At 53.7% G+C, this 23,237-nt stretch overlaps 2 protein-coding genes across 2 annotated transcripts; both read left to right on the top strand.

Annotated features, from left to right (window-relative positions):
- The first annotated feature begins 333 nt into the window (after positions 1-333).
- Positions 334-1,579, top strand: LOC111160581 (adrenomedullin 5 (putative)). The gene is made up of 3 exons (XM_022523776.1): positions 334-372; positions 837-1,039; positions 1,252-1,579. Exons 1-3 carry the CDS (start codon positions 334-336, stop codon positions 1,505-1,507), a joined length of 498 nt encoding a protein of 165 aa, XP_022379484.1. The 3' UTR covers positions 1,508-1,579.
- Positions 1,580-2,286: 707 nt separating this feature from the next.
- LOC111160739 (carnitine palmitoyltransferase 1C) lies at positions 2,287-21,723 on the top strand. The gene is made up of 20 exons (XM_022524065.1): positions 2,287-2,507; positions 3,044-3,121; positions 3,232-3,386; positions 7,061-7,200; positions 8,916-9,087; positions 9,344-9,445; positions 9,536-9,673; positions 14,084-14,161; positions 14,395-14,502; positions 14,618-14,702; positions 15,740-15,935; positions 16,080-16,262; positions 16,852-16,957; positions 18,626-18,742; positions 19,026-19,190; positions 19,427-19,561; positions 20,206-20,358; positions 20,797-20,910; positions 21,050-21,142; positions 21,404-21,723. The coding sequence occupies exons 3-20, from the start codon at positions 3,246-3,248 to the stop codon at positions 21,587-21,589; spliced, it is 2,412 nt and encodes an 803-aa protein (XP_022379773.1). The 5' UTR covers positions 2,287-2,507; positions 3,044-3,121; positions 3,232-3,245; the 3' UTR covers positions 21,590-21,723.
- Positions 21,724-23,237: the final 1,514 nt, after the last annotated feature.

The raw sequence follows: 23,237 nt of genomic DNA, 5'->3' as shown, positions 1-23,237 counted from the left end.
CTGTCCTGCCCTCTGCAGCTGGGGAAACTGAGTCATGGGAGGGTTATGTTAAGGGGTGAGAATTCCTTGTGTGTCGGCTTCCTTCCCTAGTCTAGCTGGAGACTTGGAGGTGGGGGACGAGGGTGTGGGGGGTTGTCCCACATCAGGACAGCAGGGCCTCCGTTTCCCTTCTTTACAGAGATGGACTCAGAGGCCCCACTGACAGCTCCCCAGGGACTGTGTTCACCCACTACTGCAGGCGTGGCATCTATACTTGACCCTTGCCCATGACCTTGTGCAGAGTCCTTGGTCCCCCAGGATGCTGTCCACAGGACCCAGGTCACCTAAGCCACCATGACTTACCTGTCCACGGTCCTGGCTACACCTGCTTCAGTACAGCTGGAGCCCTAGGCCCGGTGGCTTTTCACACGGGTCTACACCAAGTCCTCTTATGGGATGATGTCTGCTGACTGTGCTAGGCCCCAGACTCCCTTTGTTCACCGCTCAGGAGGGCTCCGCGTGCGCCCCGCATCGCCCAACCCACAAAGGAGCCTGGCCCGCGGGACCTCATGGTCCCCGATGGGTTGGGTTGAGGTTGAGGTCGCAGGAGCCCAGCGCCTCCCTTTCCTGGAAGCCCTAAGCTGTGTCACCACTAGCAGGTGTCAGCTGCCCCGCCCCTCTCCCTCCGCCTTAAAGGGGTCCCTCTCCCGAGGCCTCCCAGGGTTATAGCTCTGCGGTGTAACCGAGCCCGCCGGGGCTCGGAGGCCGAGTAGGACGTGGGAATCCGGGTTCTAAGCTTGCCGTTCTGGTGTGGTGTGGCCTCCTCGTCTAGGCCTCATTTTTCCCCGCGTGGGTAGTGGGGACTGGCCGTGATTCCTGGAGCCCAAGGGGGCCTCCAGGGAACTCTCCGACTCGGGAAGAGGGCGGAGCCGCACCCCGGAGGGTCCGCTTCGCGCGTGGGTTTTAAGGACCACTCCCGGCCCCGCCCCACGATGACCCCCCACATCCTTCTGTTGCTTCTCGCCTCCACGGTCCTGGGGGACCGGGACCCCGTGGGCAGGTGAGCAAGGCGGGCCGGCAGCGGGGACAGGGAGGGAAGGACACGGCGAGGAGCGTGCGCCCCCTTCAGGCCACTGCTTTCTGCGTGGGGGGAATGATGAGCTGTAAGCGCGCCTCTGCGGTCGCGGAGTTCTGCGGTCCCCGACCCCACCTACACCCCTTCCTCGAGAAGATTCTGTTTGAACGCGGCCTTCTCCCCTGCTCCCTCCCCAGGCAGCCCCAGCACCAGGTCGCCCAGCACCGCAGGCGCTTCTGTTCCCTGGTCACATGCCAGACCCACCGCCTGCCAGAGATGATCTACTGGCTCAGCTCCGCCTCCACCAAGGAGCTCTCAGGGAAGGCCGGCCGCGAGCCCCAGGACCCCCACAGCTACGGGCGCCGCCGTCGGCGCGAGGCCAGAGCCCTGCTCCGTCTCCAGGACCCTGGCCTGAAAAAAAGAGGCCAGCGCAGTGCCCAGCTTGCTGCGTGACGTTGGGCACGTCCCTGGCCCTCCCCTGGCCTCGGCTTACCCATCTCGGTATTGGGGCCACGACCCCAGGTTTCTTTTTCCCCTAACTCCATCTCCTGGCCTCACTCAAAAACTCTCCCGGCGCTGTGACTGGGCTGGACCCAGGGGCACACCGGGACTAGCATGTACAAAGAATAACCGTAGAGTCCGGAGCCTAATAAAACGAGTTTCCTCTTTCAGCCTCTGCTTGTCTATGCCCATTCCGGCCTCCCAGTCAGAGCCCAGTCTCTAACATAATCTTTCCCTTTATCCATGCACCTTTTCCCACACGGAAGTCCCTCTGCCTGTCTAACTTGAATCCAACCCGCTGTAGCTTCTCCTTCGCACCACTAAGTCCGCGCAGCTGCATTTTCTGTGGGCGGTCCCGGGGGGCTGACCCAACCCACAGAACTGCCCTCCCTCCTCGGGTTGGTAGAACTTTGATTCGTTCTGGCTCGATACCCACGCGCGTGACTTTACGTGTGCCCAAATGTGGGCTGTGAGTTCCAAGGCGAGCCTCGTTTTGCAGAGAGGAAGGAGAGTGAGACAAGGCGGAGTGGGAAGCCCAAGAACCTGGGGTTTGGAGGAGAGGAGCTGCTTAGAACCCGGGAAGCCAACGGTGGAGAAATCCGGCGGAGTAGAAAACCACCGAGGACTAGGGCTCGAACGGAGCGAGAGGATTGGACGCTGGGATTCGAGGGGGCGGGGATAGAACGCAGAGGGTTGGAAGGGGGCGGGGATAAAGCCAGAGACTGGAATACCCAGCAAGGCGCACGCGAGGCAGAAACCCGGGTTCCTGGATGTTGGATAATTGGGGGCGACCAGAAGCTCCGGAGGCCCGACGACCAAGTCGTGGACTAGTCGCACTGGGATTGGACATATGCAAGTGGGAGACTTGGGTCTGGCACTCTAAATCGAGGGTGGGGGGCTGTGCTCGGGCTGGGTCTCCAGGATCGGATCGGCGGACCTCTGACTCAGCGTGGTAAGTATCGGAGGGGCCCGAGAGCTCCTGCGGGGCCTGGAGGCCTGTGGCTTGTGTTGGGCGTGCGGGCGTCTCCATCACCCGTCCTCGAAGCTCGAAGCCGCTCACAGCCTCAGCATCCCTGGCTGTGAGGCATGCGCAGTAGGGTGCTTCCTACCCCATCCCCTCCAGTCCCCAGCGTGGGGGGAGGGGGACGCCCTAGAGCGGACGAATTTATAGACATTCCCCATCCGCCCCCCGCCCCCGCTCCTCCCCCGCCACTCCCCACCCACCCCATCCCCCCTCCTCGCCCCGGCATGGGAAGCGGAAATGGGGCGGACGGTGCCAACGTCTGGCAGGTGTTCATTTCAAATGGGTCTCGGACTCATGTTTTTCTCTAGACCCCGCAACTCAACCCCGGACGGGTTTCCCGCCCCCAACCCTGAATCTTGAAAGTCCTTCATGGGGAGGGGCGCGCTGCCTTGCACCTCGTTCTCAGCAGAACCGCAAAAGGGATTAACGCGAATTGTTCCTCCTGGCTCTCTATGCGTTCACAGAGGTCCCCAGTTGACGTCCCTCCAACACCGGAGGTGTCTGGCCAAGTCCTTCAAGACCCCTTAAGTGGTTAAGGAAGGGTGAGCCGCCGTCCTGTATTCCTGGGTCTGTAAGGAGGAGGGGGTTGGGGACCCGGACTCCTGGGTCTGAGGCTGGGGACATGGAGAATGACCCTCTGTCCACCTCCCAGGGCTCTAGCGAGACATGGCTGAAGCGCACCAGGCTGTGGGCTTCCGACCCTCGATGACCTCGGACGGGGCCGAAGTGGAGCTCAGTGCCCCCGTGTTGCAGGAGATCTACCTCTCTGGACTGCGCTCCTGGAAAAGGCACCTCGCCCGCTTCTGGGTGAGGAGGGCCACGGCTTGGTTTCCTTCCAGGAATCCAGTTAGGTTCTGGGGTGAGCGAGGCGCACCTCCAGCATCTTGGTGGTTCCACTAATGGGATCCTATCTCCCCCTTCTGGGAATTTTGCTGTGGACTTTTAGAACCCCTTAATAGCCATTTCTGGGTTCTCTAAGGCTCACTTGGGAACCCTCAACCTCACCTACTGGGAACCTCTATTCACCTCTTAACACCACTTCCTGGACCACTTCCCCTTTTCCTCACACCCCCAACCCAGCTTCCACCCAATTTCTAGAATTCATACCACATACCCCATGGTGCTCCCCTCAGCTTCCCCTTTCATCTCCAGGTTCTAAACTGGGTGCTCATTTCTGAACACTGTGACCTGATCAAGATCTTGGTCAGCCCGCAGCCCAGTCCTGAAGGGCCCTTCTTCCCCCTAGCTCTTGTCCCTGGGTCTGGGGGCCATCTCCTTGCCCTTGCTTCTGAATCCCCAGTACACGTCTCCAGTAGGCGGTGCACTTCCCTCTGGTTCCCAGACGTGAACCTCCAAATGTCTATATCCACACTTCTCTATCACTACAGACCCTGCTGTCCTGGTCTGGGCTCGTTGCCCTTGCTTTAGAATGCCCATGCCCAACATCTAACCAGAGCCCATGCCTGCCCCCAGGGTCCCCAGTTCTAGAGCATCCAGAGTCCCCCTGGTGGTCATGTCCTGTCTGTGAACACGAGTCTTAAACACCTGTGGGGTTGGCCAAGCCTGACTTTGCATCACGGCTCAGCTACTTACCAGCTGTGTGACCTTGGGCAAGGGTACCTCTCCAAGCCTCAGTTTCCCCACATGTCAAAAGGGGGCGATGATAACACTCCCCCTCCACAGGACAGTCGCAAGGTTTAAGTGAATTCTTACACTTAAGCACCTGGCCTGTGTCAAGTGCGGAGAAAGTGTTAGCTTTTGATAATATTGTTCTCAATTCATTAATCAGATATCTATGGAACACTTATTAAGGGTCTGTCACTGCTTGGGACACTGGGGACATGACAGGGAGCAAGACAGAATCCTGCCCTTGTGGAACTTTAGAGTTAGTTGGAGGAGAAGGCAATAAGGGGAGAAATAAGCAAGATGGGGAGTATGTCAGATCACGTGACTTGTGCGCCGCAAGAACAGGGAAGAACAGTAGAGCCAGGCTGGAAGAGGGAGGCTGGGGGCGTTGTCACTAAATGAGGGGGTGGCCGGGGCCTGGAGAATCTCCTGAAGCAGAGACGTTTGGGCAGGCTGGATGGGACCTCTATAGCCTTATGAGTTGTTAAAATAGAGAGATATCTGTTCCAGTGGATAAAAGGCCCCTACCCCAGACCTCCAAAGAGCTTTTGTTGTTGTTATTAAGATTTTATTTTACTTTATTTTATTAAAGATTTTATTTATTTATTTGATAGAGATCACAAGTAGAGAGAGAGGCAGGCAGAGAGAGAGAGAGGAGGAAGCAGGCTTCCGACTGAGCAGAGAGCCCGATGTGGGGCTTGATCCCAGGACCCTGAAATCACAACCTGAGCTGAAGGCAGAGGCTTAACCCACTGAGCCACCCAGGCACCTCCACAGCCCTTGAATTTTGACAACAGCTGTGTAACCAACTTCCTAACAAGACAGGCCATTCTAGAATGTTCCTTTGAGCCCTTTCCTGGTGCACGCCCCCCACTCAAGGCAACCACTGTTCCAATTTCTAGGCTTGTGGGTGGATTTTGACTGGTGCTGCATTGTTGACTATTCGGACCCCTAGTTTTGTGTCCCCCCAGACTCCTTTATTAGTATTAATTGATTATTGTAATAATGACCTGTGCCACAGGGCTGTCGTGCATCACGTGCAGTGGGTCATTTGGGCCAAGTATGTGGGACAGCGTCCGTGTGGGTTGTTCATCAGCAGGAGGTCAGAGTGACTCCCGAGATGGTTTCCCAAAGCACGTGGGACATGACACCTTGCTTTGTATCTGTCGCATTAGGGTCCCGAGACCCTCTGGATGTTTTGAGGAGATTCACAGTGGCCCCTCCATGGCTTTGGACAAGTTCTTCAAAACTCTTGTCTTCTCAGTTTTTTTTTTTTTACCCGTGCAATGGGCATAGTGATATTTACTGCTACCTTACTGAGCAGTGGAGCAATGACATGATTTATTGATGCCCCTGGTCCTTGGGAAGTGCTCGGGAGACATTTCCCCTTATTATGAAGCCCCTGTTCTACCAAAATTCAGAGCAGCAGATAAAGGAACTTATAGCTACTCTTAAAAAGGAATATAGGGGCGCCTCAGTGGCTCCGTGGGTTAAAGCCTCTGCCTTCGGCTCAGGTCATGATCCCAGGGTCCTGGGATCGAGCCCCGCATCGGGCTCTCTGCTCAGTGGGGAGCCTGCTTCTACCTCTCCCTCTCTCTGCCTGCCTCTCTGCCTACTTGTGATCTCTGTCTGTCAAATAAATAAAATAAGAAATCTTAAAAAAAAAAAGGAATCAGCTTTGCGCAGTGGCAGTATCGTAGCCAATGAGGTTTATCCGAGGCGCGATTATTGCTAATTGAAAAAAAAAAAGGAATCATAAACAATGAAATCACCACGTTTGCATATAAGCTTTTCTGGCCGAACCAAAGAAACATCGTCAAGTGAATAAATCCCCAAGGAGAGGCAGAGTAGCAACAGAATGGGTCATGGTAATCATGTTTATTGAGTACCTACTGTGTGCCTGGCTCTGAGCTATGCAGTTTCCCCCGCCCCCGCAGCCTCCTTGGCTTTATTTTTCTCCATATTCTACTGCCTTCTGTCACACTACCCTAAATCCTTTTCTTGGGTAGCTGTTGTCTCTGTCCCCCAGGACAGCAGGACTCTTGCTGTCTCATCACTGCTGTAGGACTGTGATCAGCATTTGCTGAAGGACGTTTTCTCATCCCACACTCGTGACAGCCCTGTGAGCCCCCTACTGGGATTGTTCCCATTCTAGAGATGAGAAAACTGAGACAGAGAGGGAAAGCCACTTGCTTGAGGTCACTTAGCTTGTTAGTGACAGAGCCCAAGCTCTCATCCATGAACCCTGAGGCTTTTCTGTTGGCTAAATGTGGGGAAAAGAGAGAACTCGATTTCTTGAGCCCTGATGCCAGTACCCCCACTAACAGTAGCTCTTATCATACTCTCTGCGTGACCTTGGACCTAAGTGTTTTCTTTTGTAAAATGAGGTCACTTAAGTACCACCTCACAGGGTTGCTGGGGGGATTTTCCGAGTTCATTCTTGTAGGTGGTGCTTAGAACAATGATGGTGCTTGGTCGTCAGACTTGGTTAAGCGTTAATTATCTCCATGGCACTTCCCTGGGAGTCTGGTTAGTACCCCAGGACTTTCATTCATCCCATGGTCATGTAGTTCTAGAAGGCCTACCGAGCTCCAGACCCTGTGGCATATGGGGGATCATTGTGGCTGAGAGTAACCTCCAGGGAACCCTCCCTGATTTCTTCAATTTGAGCAACTCGCCTCTGCAGGGCTCCTGTGCCTTACCTCCCTGAGGGCAGGACCCAGATCTGTCTGGTTTCCCCTGGGTCTTGAACACCCAGCTCGGGGCTCAGCACACGCTGGGTGCTCTGACAGTATCTAAGAATGTTGCTCAGAGGAGGGATCATTGATTGAACGGGTGCCCTTTCCTCCCCACAGAATGACTTTCTCACGGGTGTGTTCCCTGCCAGCCCCCTCAGCTGGCTCTTCCTCTTCAGTGCAATCCAGCTCGCCTGGTTCCTCCAGCTGGATCCTTCTCTAGGACTGATGGAAAAGATCAAAGAGTTGCTGCCAGACTGGTAAGCTCCCCCGTCTGAGCCTAGTATCCCTAATTCTTCTCCCTCCACCCAGTGAGTTTCTCTCTCAGCGTGGAATGCGTGCTAAAGAAAAGTAACCTCAAAAACAAATAAACAAATACATAAATAAAAAGAAAAGAACCTCTGAGATTTACTTTGGGTCAGATTAATAAAGGTATGGCATGAGTAAAATGGAGGTGATTTCCTCCCTTTCTTGCTAAGAGGGACACTGACAATCTAGAAAATGTCCAGATATGGTTATTTATGTACTGACAAAAGTTGGAGTTCTGCGGTGCTCCAGTTTTGTAGTCTTAGGCAAGAGATGTTATTCTCTTGTCAGTCTTCATTTATAAAATGCAGGTAATAATAACTGGTTCCCATGGTGGTTGGGAGAATGAAACAAAAGGATGCCCATTTTGGGGGGGGCACCCGGCTGGCTCAATTGGTGGAGCATGAGACACTTGATCTCAGAGTCGTGAGTTCAAGCCCCATGTTGAGCATGGAGCCTACATACATAAATAAACAAATAAATTCCTTTTAAAAAAGCATGCACGTGATCCATTCAGTACAGTGCCAGGAGGTTATAAACAGGAGTGGTTGTATTATTGTAATTGTCATTTTGGGAAAAGATTTGGAACCCAGGTGCAGGGGAACTGACAGGTTCTAATGGTTCTAATTCTTGGCTTGGTCCTCCTGGGGATGAAGGTTCCAGTTTTGTACAGACAGTCCCAAAGGGCAGACCCAGGATCAGAGGTAGGAATTTCCGGGAAGTCTAGATTTACCCCGTCTACAGAGGGGAAGTAAGGGCCCCAAGTCCTCCAGGTGGGCCTTGCTCGCGCGTCTTATGCCGCTTTGCAAACTTGCTGATCTGCGATAGTTTCCGATCCGCAGATCAGTGTTTCCTGAGTGTGTGTTGGAACCACCTGGGAGGCTTGTTCAAACACTGATGGCTGGGGCAGCCCCAGAGAGTCTGTCCTAGTAGGTCTAGGTGGGGTCGGGGATTTGCATTTCCAACCAGCTTCCAGGCCCTGCAGATGCTGCTTGGCCAAGGTCCACACTTTGAGAACCATTGCTTTAAAGTATAATTTGATCTCCCTGCTCAGCAGGGAATCTGGTTCTCTCTCAGCCTCTGCTCCTCCCCCTACCTGTGGGTGCATACTCTCTCTCCTTTAAATAAATTAAAAAAAAAAAATCTTAAAAAAAAAATCTTAAAGTATAATTTGATGCTGGGAGAGAGAAGTGTGTCCCTTCTTCTTCTTCTCCTCGTCCTCCTCCCCCTCTTCTTCTCCCTCCGCCTCCTTCTCCTCCTCCTCCTTCTTCTTCTCCTTCTCCTTCTAAGATTTTATTTATTTGAGAGAGGGGGAAAGAGAGAGCACATAAGTGGGAGGCAGACCAGAGGGAGAGGGAGAAGCAAACTTCCTACTGAGCAGGGAGCCTGATGTGGGGCTCCATCCCAGGACCCTGGGATCATGGCGGGAGCTGAAGGCAGCCGCTTAACTGACTGAGTGATCAGGCACCTCAAGTGTGTGTCCCTCCAAAAAAAAAATAAAATACCAGCTCCCACTTACTAAGTACCTATCAGTTTCCATGGGAAGTGATTTTAGGAGCTTTGGTGTCCTTGTTCGGGAAAGCAAGGGCTGGGTGGGGTTGGAGGGGAGGAGCAGTCCGAGGCCGAGGGGCCAGGAAACCCAGGCCCCTTCTCTCTCTCACTCCCCCAGGGGTGGGCAGCACCACAGGCTTCGGGGAGTCCTGGCAGCTGCGCTGTTTGCTTCGTGCCTGTGGGGAGCCCTGATCTTTACGCTTCACGTGGCCCTGAGGCTGCTTCTGTCCTACCATGGCTGGCTCCTTGAACCCCACGGAGCCATGTCCTCACCCACTAAGACCTGGCTGGTATGTGAGGGGCAGAGCCCTCCCTGCTTAGGCCCTCCGGGGACCCACTTCTCTGTCTCCTCTCTGGTCTCTGTCCCCACCTTTCTGGGACCCGGTCCACCTCTCTCTGGTCTCTATTCCTCCTCCTGAGCTTCTGTCCCCCCACTTCCTCTGGGTCTCTATTCCATTCTCTCTGTAGGTTGCCACACCACCCCCAAACCTGGTCCCCCACCCTAGTGAGGGGTGTAATGACCCACTAATTCCCGTTTCCCTCCAGGCCCTGGTCCGCATCTTCTCCGGCCGCAAAACAATGCTTTTCAGTTACCAGCGCTCCCTGCCACGCCAGCCCGTGCCCTCCGTGCAGGACACTGTGCGCAAGGTGGGTCTGCCTGGGGGACCTCCACCTGGGAAGGGCTGGGGCCGGCGGGGGCGGGCAGGGGGCGTGACCTACCCTCTTCTTGCCGCTCAGTACCTGGAATCTGTCCGGCCCATCCTCTCCGATGAGGACTTCGACTGGACGTCCGTCCTTGCGCAGGAATTCTTGCGGCTGCAGGCATCGCTGCTGCAGTGGTACCTGCAGCTCAAGTCCTGGTGGGCGTCCAATTACGTGAGTCCCAGACTCGGATCCGCAAGGTTCTGAGGGCTCCTTAAGCGCCTGTAGGTCTAGGCCCCTCCCCTCCCACGCCCCGCCCACACCCCGCCCACACCCCGCCCCATGCTCTATACTCTGAGCCCCGCCCCCCACTCCTATAGTTTAAACCCAGCCCGAGATGCTACGCCATGTTGCTCTTACTCTCCAATATTCTTTTTTTTTTTTTTTTTTTAAGATTTTATTTATTTTATTTGACAGGGAGAGATCACAAGTAGGCAGAGAGGCAGGCAGAGAGAGAGGGAGGAGGAAACAGGCTCCCTGCCGAGCAGAGAGCCCGATGGGGGGCTCGATCACAGGACCCTGGGATCATGACCTGAGCCAAAGGCAGAGGCTTTAACCCACTGAGCCACCCAGGCGCCCCACTCTCCAATATTCTGAACCCCATCCATCATGGGCCAACATTTTGAGCCTCCCCACCCCATGCTCCGACGTTCTGAGTCTGACTTCAATAATCTCAGCCCCGCCTCCAGAGCCTGCCCACATCCACAGCCCCGCCCCCAACCCTCCAGGACTGGAACCGCAATTCCAGGACTTACCCAACATTTCAGCTCTCCCTTGGAAGGAGGCAAAAAACATTTTGAGCCCCCGCCCCCAGAGATGTTCTTGTTTTACCCGCTCCTTCTGCACGAGGGCACCTCCCCCAGATGGGTTTCTATTCTGAGTTGAGGAGCTAGTAGGCTTTTGATAGTACTCTGACTTGAGTTTCTTGGGAAACTGAGGCACAGAACAAGACAGCAGTTTACCAAATCAGGGGTTATGGGTCTCCTTTTCTGTGGGAAGTCATAAATAGCCGCGGTCAGCGTGGGATGAGGTGGAGGTAGCAGTGAAGGGACACACTGGGTGGTGTGAGTGTTTGAGGGATGGGGTGGTCTGGGGACACCACCACTGGCTGAGAGGATTAGGGTTCCAGGAGGAGAAGTTCTTAGGGCTGAGCCCTGAGGACTGGACAGAACTCGAATCTGTCAAGTTGGTCTGTAGGAGGGAAAGGGCTGAGCAGAGAGAGCTGAGGAAGTAAGGAGATTGCAGGGCAAGGGCTGGGAACCAGGAGAGCTTTCCTCTGGTTGAAACAAAGGGTTGAAGGATGATCCTCACGGCGGAGTGGTGGGGAGAGGCCTGAACTCCAGCTGAGGACCTGAGACTTTTTCTAGGGGGTGCCAAGGAGCCATGGGAGGGTTCTGCACAGGGGTGGATGAGGATCACCTCTGCTGTCGGGGAAAGACTGGAGGGAAGACACTGGAGCCTGGGGGGCTGGAGAGGGTGTTGGGGGAGAGGACAACGCCTGAGAGGGGGATGAGGCAGAGTCGAAGGCAGGAGGGGAGGGCCCTGGGACTGCCAAGCTGGGGGTGGGGAGATGGCGAGGATGGCACCCACGGGCCTCCCCTGGGGGCTCTCCCTGAGATGGGGAGAAGGGGAGCAGCTTTGAAGTGAAGCCACTGAGCTCCATGGGAGTGCCTGGGGGGTGGTGGGGAGATGCCCTGGGGCAGCCCAACCCCTGAGTGAGGGCTCAGGAAAGAGGCCTGGGTGACAGCAAACGGAACCTTCATGGGCAGAAGGAAATGGAAACATTGTCCCCCAAGGGGCAGCGGCATGGAAAGGTCAGTCAGACAAGCTCCATGGGGGGGACTGAGTCATGTCTGGAGGGGTAGGAGGAAAGCCAGACCTTAATTTTTACACTTTTTTCCCTTCAAGCTGTTTGGGCCAGGTTCTGTGTCAGTACATATGCTCATGTGTGTTCAGATGGACACACACACACACACACACACACACACACACACACACTGTATATATTTCATTGTATCTCTAAGGCACTGCCCATTATAACATACCCCATTATCTTAAATACAACAAAGAAAACAAAAAAAAAAAAAAAAAACAAGGCCAACTAAAGTCTGACACGGTGCTATCTTATCAGACTTTTTAACTATTTTTTGACTCATGTTATATAAATTTTATTTATATAATATGTGTATTATATATAATGTGTATTTATATATAATGTAAATTTTATTTATATAATTGTGTATAATTTTTTAAAAGATTTTATGTATTTATTTGACAGACATAGATCACAAGTAGGCAGAGAGGCAGGCAGGGAGAGAGGGGGAAGCAAGCTCCCTGCTGAGCAGAGAGCCTGATGTAGGGCTCGATCCCAGGAACCTGAGATCATGACCTGAACCAAAGGCAGAGGCTTAACCCACTGAGCCACCCAGGTGCCCCTAATTATGTGTAATTTTAAGTTATATAATATATGATGTAATTATATATTATATAACTTAATAACATTATTATATATAATAACATTATATATAATATATAATGTAATTATATGTTATATAACTTACAGAAACATATTAAATATATGATATAAAATATATGTAACATATATAATTTTTATTGTGGTAAAATGGACAAAATACAAAATTTACCATTTTAACCATTTTTAAGTATGCAGTTCGGTGGTATTAAGTACATCTGCAATGTCGTGGAACCATCACGACAATCTATTTCCAGAACTTTTTCAACATCCCAAAGAGAAACTCTGTACACATCCCCATTCCCACTTCCCCAGAGTGCCAGGTAACCTTTAGTCTACTTACTACCTCTAGGAATCTGTCTGTTTTAGAGTTTTCGTGTAAGTAGGATCATACATGATTTGTCCTTTTCTGTCTGATTCATTTCACCTGGACTAATGTTTTCAGGGTCCACCCATGTCATAGTGCACATCAGGTATCCATTCCTTTTTATTTATTTTTATTTAAGTTTGTTATTTATTTATCTGAGAGAGAGAGAGAGAACAAGTGGGTAGGAGGGTCAGAGGGAGAAGCAGACTTTCTGTGGAGCGGAGAGCCCGACGTGGGACTCGATTCCAGGACCCGGAGATCATGGCCTGAGGCACAGGCAGACACTTATCTGAGCCACCCAGGTGCCCCATTGTCATTCCTTTTTATTTTTTTTTTAATTTTTTTTTTAATTTTTTTAAAAGATTTTATTTATTTATTTGACAGAGAGAGATCACAAGTAGACAGAGAGGCAGGCAGAGAGAGAGAAGAGAGGGAAGCAGGCTCCCTGCTGAGCAGAGAGCCCGATGCGGGACTCGATCCCAGGACCCTGAGATCATGACCTGAGCCGAAGGCAGCGGCTTAAGCCACTGAGCCACCCCGGCGCCCTGTCATTCCTTTTTATATGAAAATTCCATCGCAGGGGCGCCTGGCTGGCTCGGTTGGTGGACCATGTGACTCTTGATCTCAGGGTTGTGAGTTTGGGTCCCAGATTGGGTGTAGAAAGGACTTAAAAATAAAATCTTTTTTTAAAAAACCCACTCTAGGGTGCCTGGGTGGCTCAGTGGGTTAGGCCTCTGCCTCCGGCTTGGGTCATGATCTCAGGGATCGAGGCCCGCGTCGGGCTCTCCACTCAGCGGGGAGCCTGCTTCCCCTCTCTGTCTCTGTCTGCCTACTTGTAACCTCTCTCTCTGTCAAATAAATAAATAAAATCTTTAAAAAAAAACCCCAACCCGTTCTATGTATGGATTGACCACACTCGTTATCCATTCATCTGTTGATGGATACTTCGGTCTCGGTGGTATTTTTTAAAAATCTCATATGTGGGGGCGCCTGGGTGGCTCAGTGGGTTAAGCCGCTGCCTTCGGCTCAGGTCGTGATCCCAGGGTCCTGGGATCGAGTCCCGCATCGGGCTCTCTGCTCGGCAGGGAGCCTGCTTCCCTCTCTCTCTCTCTGCCTGCCTCTCTGCCTACTTGTGATCTCTCTCTGTCAGATAAATAAATAAAATCTTTAAAAAAAAAATAAATCTCGTATGTGGGGCGCCTGGCTGGCTCTGTCAGTTTAGCATCTGCCTTCGGCTCAGGTCATGATCCTGGGGTCCTGGGATTGAGCCCCGGGTCATGCTCTCCGCCCAGTGGGGAGCCTGCTTCTTCCACGCCTGCTGGCTGCCACTGCTTGTGCACACTCTCTCTCTGTCAAATAAATAAATTTTAAAAATCTTTAAAAAAAATAAGTAAAATCTTACACGAGATCATTTCACAGATCTTACTGTGCACCTGGCTTTTTTTAGTCAGCAGCTGCCTCAGTGCTCGCTCATTCCACGGCAGCCAGGTAGGTGCACCTTGATCTGTTTGGAGAGCTTGATGATATTCTAGGACGTGAGTGTAGCACGGGTTAGCTAACAGATTCCCCAACTGTTGGACTGATAGGTTACTGCTAGTTACTGATCATGATGGCCTCCTTCATTGAGCTCCACCCCGCTGTTTGACAAGGCAAAGTCTGGGGCATCTTGCTGCTCCCACTGACCCCCCCCCCCCGACCTTGGCCACAGCTGCCCCAGCCTTGCGTCTCTCTGCCCCACTCCTAGGTCAGTGACTGGTGGGAAGAATTCGTGTACCTGCGCTCCCGGCACTCGCTGATGGTGAACAGTAACTATTACATGATGGTGAGAGGGGGAGAACGGGATTAGGAGCCGGGAAGGGGCTGAGTTCTTAGCTCCACGGGTCTAGGGTCGGGATGTCTCTGTAAAAAGTGGGGTTTAGGGTCAGTGACCCCAATCAGAGTCTAATTCACCATCTTGCCGCCTGTTGGGGTCAGCATCTGTGTTTGGGGTCCGTGCCCCCAGCAGGGGCCCGACCTGATCCCAGGCATTTTGCCGTCCCCTCGGCTGGCCCCCAGGACTTCCTGTACGTCACTCCCACACCAGTGCAGGCCGCTCGTGCTGGGAACGCCGTCCATGCCCTCCTCCTCTACCGCCATCGGCTGAACCGCCAGGAGATCCTGCCTGTGAGAGCCCCCTCTCCCCGACCCACGGGCTGGGGTCGGAGGCTGTGGTCCTGTGGCTGTGTGGCCATGTGGGTCCTGGCAGGCCGCGTCCTCCTGAGCCCATGGTCTCTTGCAGACTCTACTGATGGGAATGCGGCCCTTGTGCTCCGCCCAGTACGAGAAGATATTCAATACCACGCGCATTCCCGGCCTCCAAAAAGGTGAGGTTCCTCTGGCGTTCTCACTGACTGAGGCATACAGTGTACATACAGTATAGGGTTGAGCGCATGTTCTCCTGGGTTCGAATCCGGGCACCGTTGCTCCCTAGCTGTGTGATCTCGGGTAGGTTATAGCCCTCTCTGAGACTCAGTTTTCTTTCTTTTCTTTTTTTTTTTTTTTTTAAAGAAACAAGCAGGGACGCCTGGGTGGCTCAGTTGGTTGGACAACTGCCTTCGGCTCAGGTCATGATCCTGGAGTCCTGGGATCGAGTCCCGCATCGGACTCCCGGCTCCACGGGGAGTCTGCTTCTCTCTCTGACCTTCTCCTCGCTCATGCTCTCTCTCACTCTCTCTCAAATAAATAAATAAAATCTTAAAAAAAAAATAAAGAAATAAGCAAATGAGCAAAGGGCAGAGAGAGACAAACCAAGAACTGGGATTTTTTTTTTCAAAGATTTTATTTATTTATTTGACAGACAGAGATCACAAGTAGGCAGAGAAGCAGACAGATAGAGAGAGGTGGAAGCAGGCTCCCTGCAAAGCACAGAGCCCGATATGGGGCTCGATCCCAGGACACTAGGACCATGACCTGAGCCGAAGGCAGAGGCTTTAACCCACTGAGCCACCCAGGTGCCCCGAGACTCAGTTTTCTTATCTCTAAAATGGGATAATAAGGGTACATAGGGTCGGGAGGATTCAATGAGTGTTTAGAACAGTGCGAGCCATACAGGATGGGCTTAATAAATGGTTCTTATCCTTTTTTAAAATTTATTTTGGAGAGAGTGTGTGCATGCGCGGGGTGGCACGGGGAAGAGCAGAGGAGGAGGGGGAGGGGCAGGGCAAGGATCCCAAGCAGACTCCCAGCTGAACAGGGAGCCTGGAAGAGCTGGATCCCGCCGCCCAGAGATCATGCCCTGAGCCAAAACCAAGAGTCAGACACGTAACCGCCTGAGCCACCCAGGCACCCCAAATGGTTCTTATTCTTGCAGTGTATCTGACCTTCCTGCCCTCTGCCCTTCTGTCCCCCCAACTCCCCCCAGATCACATCCGCCACCTCCGGGACAGCCGACATGTGGCTGTCTTCCACCGAGGCCGATTCTTCCGTGTGGGGACCCACTCCCCAAGCGGCCTGCTCTCCCCACGGGCCTTGGAGCAGCAGTTCCAGCGAATCCTGGACGACCCCTCCCCCGCTTGCCCCCAGGAGGAGCATCTGGCGGCCTTGACCGCTGCACCCAGGTGAGAGTAAGAGGTCAGGGGACCTGGAGGCCCAGGCACCCTCTGGAGGTTGGGGAAAGGCAAGGTGGGGGACCAGGCGGAAGCTGGGCGGGGTGCAGGGGTGGCCTGGGCTCAGGCGCGTGTCTTCCCCCACTCTCCCTCCAGGGATATGTGGGCCCAGGTGCGGAGTTCCCTGAAGATCCAGGCCGAGGACGCGTTGGAGGCCGTGGAAGGAGCAGCTTTCTTTGTATCACTGGACTCGGAGCCTGCGGGGCTCACCAGGGAGGACCCCGCAGCTTCACTGGATGCCTATGCCCGTGCCCTCCTGGCTGGCAGGGGCCATGACCGGTGAGTCAGCCCCTGGAGTTGAACCCCACCCCAACCAGTGACCCCAGAACCTGGTATCCAGACCTAGGGTTCTGGACACTAGACAAGCAGACCCTGGACCCCAGATCTGAGGACCGCTGAACCCCAGACCTGGACCTGCAGACCTAGAGACCCCAAAGCCAGAACCCCAAGCCCGGGGACCTCAGGCTCAGAACCACAGAATCCTTCGATTTTCATCCAGGCATCCCAGACTCAGGACCTCAGTCGTGGGACTTCCTACCTAGAGATCCTCAGTCAACAACCTAGCTGCACCCCAGGCATCACTCTGATTTCTGAGGTTCCCAGAAGAAGCCCCCTAACCTCTCAGCAACTCGGGAGCCTTGACCCTTTCTTGGCATGTTTCCCCCAAAATCTTCCAATTTAACAAACCTTAGACATGCCCAGAAACCATCTAGACCACCTGGTAGAGACCCCACCCTCTCAGAGAGCCCCACATCAACCCTGGTTCCAGAAAAATCCATCCACCCTGACACTCCTATGTCCCACAGAACGTGAGCACCTGAGTTCCCTCTTGGGTCCCTGGTGACCACTTTGAGTTCTCCCCCTGCAGCTGGTTTGACAAATCCTTCACTCTGATTGTCTTCTCCAACGGGAAGCTGGGCCTCAGCGTGGAGCACTCGTGGGCAGACTGCCCCATCTCGGGACACATGTGGGAGGTAGGAGAGCCAGCCCCCCGCCCCGGGGACCATCAGCCCCACTTCCAAAGACCTTCCTTTCCAGGGCGTTACACTCAGAGGGAAGACAGAGGCTCAGATGGGACCAGGAGCCTCGGTTCTTCCTTCATCAGGTTGAAAGGGTTGGATTTTCTTTGATCTGTAAGTTCCCATCCAATCCTAAGAATCTTAGCATCTCTATTTTATGTAGTCCGTAAATCATAGGGGGTGGTGTCTGTGCCCTATCAGGTTCCTGCTGTTCCGTAGTGTTACACGGGGTGTTAGATGGGGCCCAGGGTGGGATCTGGCATGTATGAGGGGAAGGGAGGCCCTTTTCAGCTCGTAAGAGCAGCCCCCAGTAAGCACTGTTTCACAAATGAGAATTTCCCCCTTTGGTGGTACTGGTAAATGAAACTGTCAATTCAGTTGAACCTCAGACCCCTCAGACCCCCCCCTTTTTTTTTTAAGATTTTATTTATTTATTTGACAGACAGAGATCACAAGTAGGCAGAGAGGCAGGCAGAGAGAGAGATGAGGAAGCAGGCTCCCTGCTGAGCAGAGAGCCCGACGCGGGGCTCGATCCCAGAACCCTGGGATCATGACCTGAGCGGAAGGCAGAGGTTTTAACCCACTGAGCCACCCAGGCGCCCCCCCTCAGACCCTTCTTGTCAACATTATGGTCTCAGCCCATCGACTTTGAAAGAAGAGATGTCACGTAGAATATGGTATAGATCATTGGAAACTCCTAGGCCCCAAGTGAGCTGTTCTTCTGAGGTTTCTAACGTTGCAATGGGGATGTGAATCCCTTCTTCCTAAGTTACCGTGAGAATTAAGTGGAAGGCTGGCAGGTGGTAGGTGCTCCTGGTTGTTTTTTTTTTAAAGATTTTATTTATTTATTTATTTATTTGACAGAGAGAGCGATCACAAGTAGGCAGAGAGGCAGGCAGAGAGAGAGAGGAGGAAGCAGGCTCCCCGCCAGGCAGAGAGCCCGATGTGGGGCTCGATCCCAGGACCCGGGGACCATGACCTGAGCGGAAGGCAGAGGCTTTAACCCACTGAGCCACCCAGGCACCCCAACTCCTGGTTTATAATATTGAAACAAGGGGCCCCTGGGTGGCTCAGTGGGTTTAAGCCTCTGCATTCAGTTCAGGTCATGATCTCAGGGTCCTGGGATCGAGCCCTGCATCGGGCTCCCTGCTCTGAGGGGAGTCTGCTTCTCCCTCTGTCCCTGCTCGTGCTCTTTCTCTCTCTCTCTCTCAAATAAATAAATAAAATCTTAAAAATATATATATATTTAACAATCAGAATGGAGGCGGCCCCTCTGGAGGTCCATGCTGTGTTGGGCTCTTCCTCTCCTGTCTCAGGATCCTGGTGGGGGTAGTGGGGGTGGCGGGGGTGGGGTGTCTTGGGAGGGCTGGGGCAGCTGTTGATGGCTCTTTGTCTACCAGTCAGAAGCAAAGGGTCAGTAAGCCCCCTCTGAGTGTTAGTATTAGTCCTGCTCTCAATCAACTTGACCCTGAGAACCCACCTGTGAACATTGGAGGTTTCTGATTCCCAAGGACTGCCTCCCACCCCCTAACCCCCAGAGGGACTTAGGAAAAGAAGTCCCTGGTTAGATGGCTCTCAGCCCAGAGGGAGGAAAGGACTCTGACAGCCTCCGTTTGTACACAGTTCACTCTGGCCACGGAATGTTTTCAGCTGGGCTACTCGGCAGACGGCCACTGCAAGGGCCATCCTGAGCCCTCACTGCCCCAGCCCCAGCGGCTGCACTGGGACCTTCCAGAAAAGGTGAGACCGGGCTTTGGGGGCTCTCCTCCAAGTCCCCCAGCCCCCCTGGCTTTGACTGGAAGCTCATCCCCACCCCCAAACTCAACCCCAACCCTGACCCCAGTCCCACCCTGACCCCCATCCTTAATCCAGACCTTCAGTGACATGTTCGTCTCTGTCCTCATTTTCTGCATTCCACCCCTACTCTGACTCGATTCCCACCTCCACTTCCAGCCCCACTCCCAGCTCTAACCCTACCCCATCTGTAACCCCAGCCATCCCTCCCTCCCTCTTCCTCTGGCAGATCCGTCTGTCCATCTCTCTAGCCCTGAGGGGAGCCAAGACCTTGTCTGGAAACATTGACTGCCACGTCTTCCCCTTCTCCCACTTTGGCAAGAGCTTCATCAAACGCTGCCATCTCTCTTCAGACAGCTTCACCCAGGTGGCCTTGCAGCTGGCCCACTTCCGGGTCAGTCGGGGCCCTTGGCCTCAGCCCCTTGCCAGGACTTTGGTTCCCCTGGGCCTGCCTTGTCAGTCCCTTTAATGACTCTTCTCGGTCATTGCCCTTGGGGGTCCGCCATCTTGATTTCTCTCTCCCGACCACATATTCCCTGAGTGGGAGGAGGCGGGAGGCCTACACAGAGATGGGTCAAGTCTGTGAAGATTTCCAGAGACCAGCTGACAGGCTCCTCCCTTGTCCCCCAGGACAGGGGTGAATTCTGCTTGACTTATGAGTCGACTATGACTCGCTTGTTCCTGGAAGGTCGGACAGAGACGGTGCGGTCTTGTACAAGGGAGGCCTGCAACTTCGTGAGAGCAATGGAGGACAAAGAGAAAACAGTGGGTGAAGACCTCGTTTGAGGCTTTGTTCATTTCCATACACTCATTCCTACATTTGCAAATATTTCTGGAGTACCTTCGGAGGACCAGACCCCATGATGGGCATTAAGGACAAAAGAGGAACCAGACCTGGTCTCTGACCTCCAAGAACTCACTGGTGGGGAGAGACAGAGATATTTCAGCAGAGTGTGATATATGCTTTCATGGGGATCACACAGGGCACTGGGGGAGTACCCAACAGGGATTCTAGGTTCCACGATGTAGCTCTCTTTGATTATTTAACCTCTAGGTGATCTTGTGGCTTCCGTTGGTACCCTCCCATGTAGTCCCTATGTAACCTTTTTACTCAGAACCCCCCTGGGTACCTCTGTTCCCTCTCCTCCTACCTATTTTGGATCAGTGGTAGGAGTTGGGACCCTAGATCAGACAGACCTGGGAACCTACCTGATTCTGCTTTGCTGTGTGACCCTGGGCAAGTGACTTCCCCTCTCTGAGCCTGTTTACCCTTGGTAAAGTAGAATTGATATCTCTGCCTTGCTGGGATTTTGCAGGCTGGGTTGACGCCAGGGGTATGTGACAAGCCCCAGCAGTAAGCCCACTTCCTGTCTTTCCATGACCTGTCACCTCTCCCCGGGGGACCCCAGGAACCCCAGCGCCGAGCTCTGTTCCGCCTGGCGGTGGAAAAGCACCAGGCTCTGCTGAAGGCAGCGATGAGCGGACAGGGAGTTGACCGCCACCTCTTCGCGCTCTACATCGTGTCCCAATTTCTCCATTTGCGCTCACCCTTTTTGGACCAGGTTGGGGTGCAGGGAAAGGGTTAGAGATGGAAGAGGGGAACCATGGGAGGAGAAGGGTACGTCAGGACAAGGAGGGTGAGGTGGGAAAAGGGGGGTATTACAGGAGAGAGTCGGTAGGGGGCGCAGAGAGGGAAAAGGGGAAAAGAGAAGGGGAGGGGACGGGGTTGTGTCAGGGAGAAGAGGAGGCGTGGCCAGTGGGGGGGGCGGGGTGAAAGGAGGTGTGGTCTGGAAGACCTGAGAAAAGGGCGGGATCAGGCAGAAGCCGAGAGGTGTGTTCCAAAAGGAGTGGAAGGGCAGGTGTCAGGGAGGGGAAGGGCGGAGAAACTTGATGATTCAGAGGTGAGAAAAGGCTAGAGCTGCATGGAGCGGAGCCAAGGGGGCGTGGACTGGTGGGTCTGTCCGTCTTTATCTCAGGCTTGCCCATCTTCTGCCCCTCAGGTTCACTCGGAGCAGTGGCAGCTCGCCACCAGCCAGATCCCTGTTCAGCAAATCCACCTGTTTGACGTCCACAATTACCCTGACTACGTTTCCTCTGGTGGTGGATTCGGGCCTGTGAGTGGATCTGGGCCTGATCCCACCTCCCTGGACCCTAGGCCCTGAGGGAGAAGGGCACTGGGGGTCTGCACTCCGGCCTAGTGGGGGAGGAGGAGTTCGGAGGCTAGTTGGTTCCCCTCCCTCTGTCCCTCTCCAGGCCGATGACCACGGTTATGGCGTTTCGTACATCTTCATGGGGGATGACACCATCACCTTCCACATCTCCAGCAAAAAATCTAGCACAAAAACGGTGAGACAGACTTGAACACACACCCCTGGACCCTCCTCCCTCAGGACCCAGAGGACTGGACTCCTAACTCTCTCCGCTCTTACAACCAACCAGTCTAGAATCCCAGCTCCCTGCTGCCCCTATGATCCAGGAAGCCCAGCCCCCTCCTCCCTCTGACCGGGGAGGGATCCTCTGGCATCGGGGATACCAGCCCTCCTGTTTTCCAGTGCCGAGGAGCCCCTCTCCCAGCTTCTCCTGGACATGATGTATTTCTCCTTCCAGGACTCCCACCGACTGGGACAGCACATTGAGGATGCCTTGTTGGACGTAGCCTCCCTCTTCCAGGAGGGACAGCGTCCTAAGCCCAGATGCAGAGGGTTACCGGAGGAGGACTCGGGGCACGGGGGTAGCTCTCTCCCCTGCCACAGGAGGGGCTCCAAGGCAACCACAAAATCCACCAACTTTTGACCCCTCCCTGCAGGGAGCTGGTCTCCCCAAGAACTAGGGAGAGGGTCTCTACAACTGGGCTGGTGCAGGACAGAGGTGGCCTGTTTGGGTTTGGAAAATCCCACATCTGGTCCAATAAAGATCCGTAAGCTGGGCTTGTGGTGTTTGCCGTGCTGTTGGGCTGGGCAGGGGTCGGAGAGGTGAGGATCAGGGTGGAGAAGGAGAAGAGTTCCCCTCCATCCCCAGGCCCAACCTGAATTCTCAGTTACAATCAGTTTCGGCTACAACCCCCAACCCTGCCCATTCCATTGCACACCAAAGCCAAGCATCCAAGGCCCACCTCAGCCAAACAATCCCCCAAACTCTCATTAGTCCAGTTCCTGCAGCCCCAGTACCACTGCCTGCCCCAAAAGTAAAAATCGACACCATTCCACTCACTCTAGTTGACACCCCTCAAATGAACCCCTCAAGATTCGTTTTTTTTTTTTAAAGATTTTATTTATTTATTTGACAGACAGAGACCACAAGTAGGCAGAGAGGCAGGCAGAGGGTGGGGGGAAGCAGACTCCCACCGAGCAGAGAGCCCGAGGCGGGACTCGATCCCAGGACCCTGAGATCAAGGCTGAGGCTTAACCCACTGAGCCACCCAGGTGCCCAACCACTCAAGATTCTTATTACTCAACCCCAACCCCAGCCATTTCAACCTCTACCTCGATGAGGGATTCAGCTCCCATAACCAGGAAATGCACTACCTAATGTTCTCCCCCCCACTCCCCCAACAACCAACAACTCCAAAACACCACACCCCACTACACCCAAAAACTCAACCACAATTCAGAGCATACGACCAACATGAAAATGACCAACCCCAAACTCCCATCACCCCACTAAAACTCCCATCCCATCCCCATCATAACCCAAACTTGAACCTGACCCATAGTTATGACTTTAAACAGCACACTCCTTGATCGCACCTCCACTCTACCCCCACTACCCCTACAACCCCCACCAGCTCAGCCGTAGTTATATCAACACCAACCCCATCTAACCACACCAAATCCCCAATGATCCAACCCACCACTGCCATGATTCCCATACTCTATGACCCCAAGCCCCATTTTTTCCGTCAAGTCGAGCATAATAACCCAAGCCCCACAACACATTAGAATCCTGAACACCTTAACTGCAACCATCCCAACCTCCACATCTAACCCACTAACTCTAGTGATTCTGAAAAATGTCAACAAGTAGGGCGCCTGGCCGGCTCAGTCAGTAGAGTTTGCAACTCTTGATCTCAGGGGCGTGATTTCAAGCTCTGTGTTGGAGATCAAGTTTACTTAATTAAAAAAATTTTTTTGACAAGTGCTGTGACCCTCTTCCCTCCACAAAGTGGACCTTCATCCTCCCCCCCACCCCCGCCGCCCGCACCCTTGAGTGTGGACTGGAACTAGTGACTCTTTTCCCCCAAGTAAAAGAATATGGTAGAAGTAACTGTGACATGAAAGACTTCTGGTTCCTTCTCACTCTCTCTCGGAATCACTTGCTCTGTGGGAAGCCATCTGCCATGTCGTGGGAACACTCAAGCAGCCTGTGGGGAGGCCCACGTGGTGAGGCTCTGAGGCCTCCTGCCAACTACCGGTGAGGGAACCATCTTGAAAGAAGATCTCCC

This window comes from Enhydra lutris, unplaced genomic scaffold (genome assembly GCF_002288905.1).
Source record: "Enhydra lutris kenyoni isolate GAN:26980312 unplaced genomic scaffold, ASM228890v2 scaffoldscaffold77, whole genome shotgun sequence".
In the NCBI taxonomy this organism is placed as follows: domain Eukaryota; kingdom Metazoa; phylum Chordata; class Mammalia; order Carnivora; family Mustelidae; genus Enhydra; species Enhydra lutris.
The sequence above is the reverse complement of the archived record's forward strand: the minus strand, read 5'-3'. Positions and strand labels throughout refer to the sequence as shown.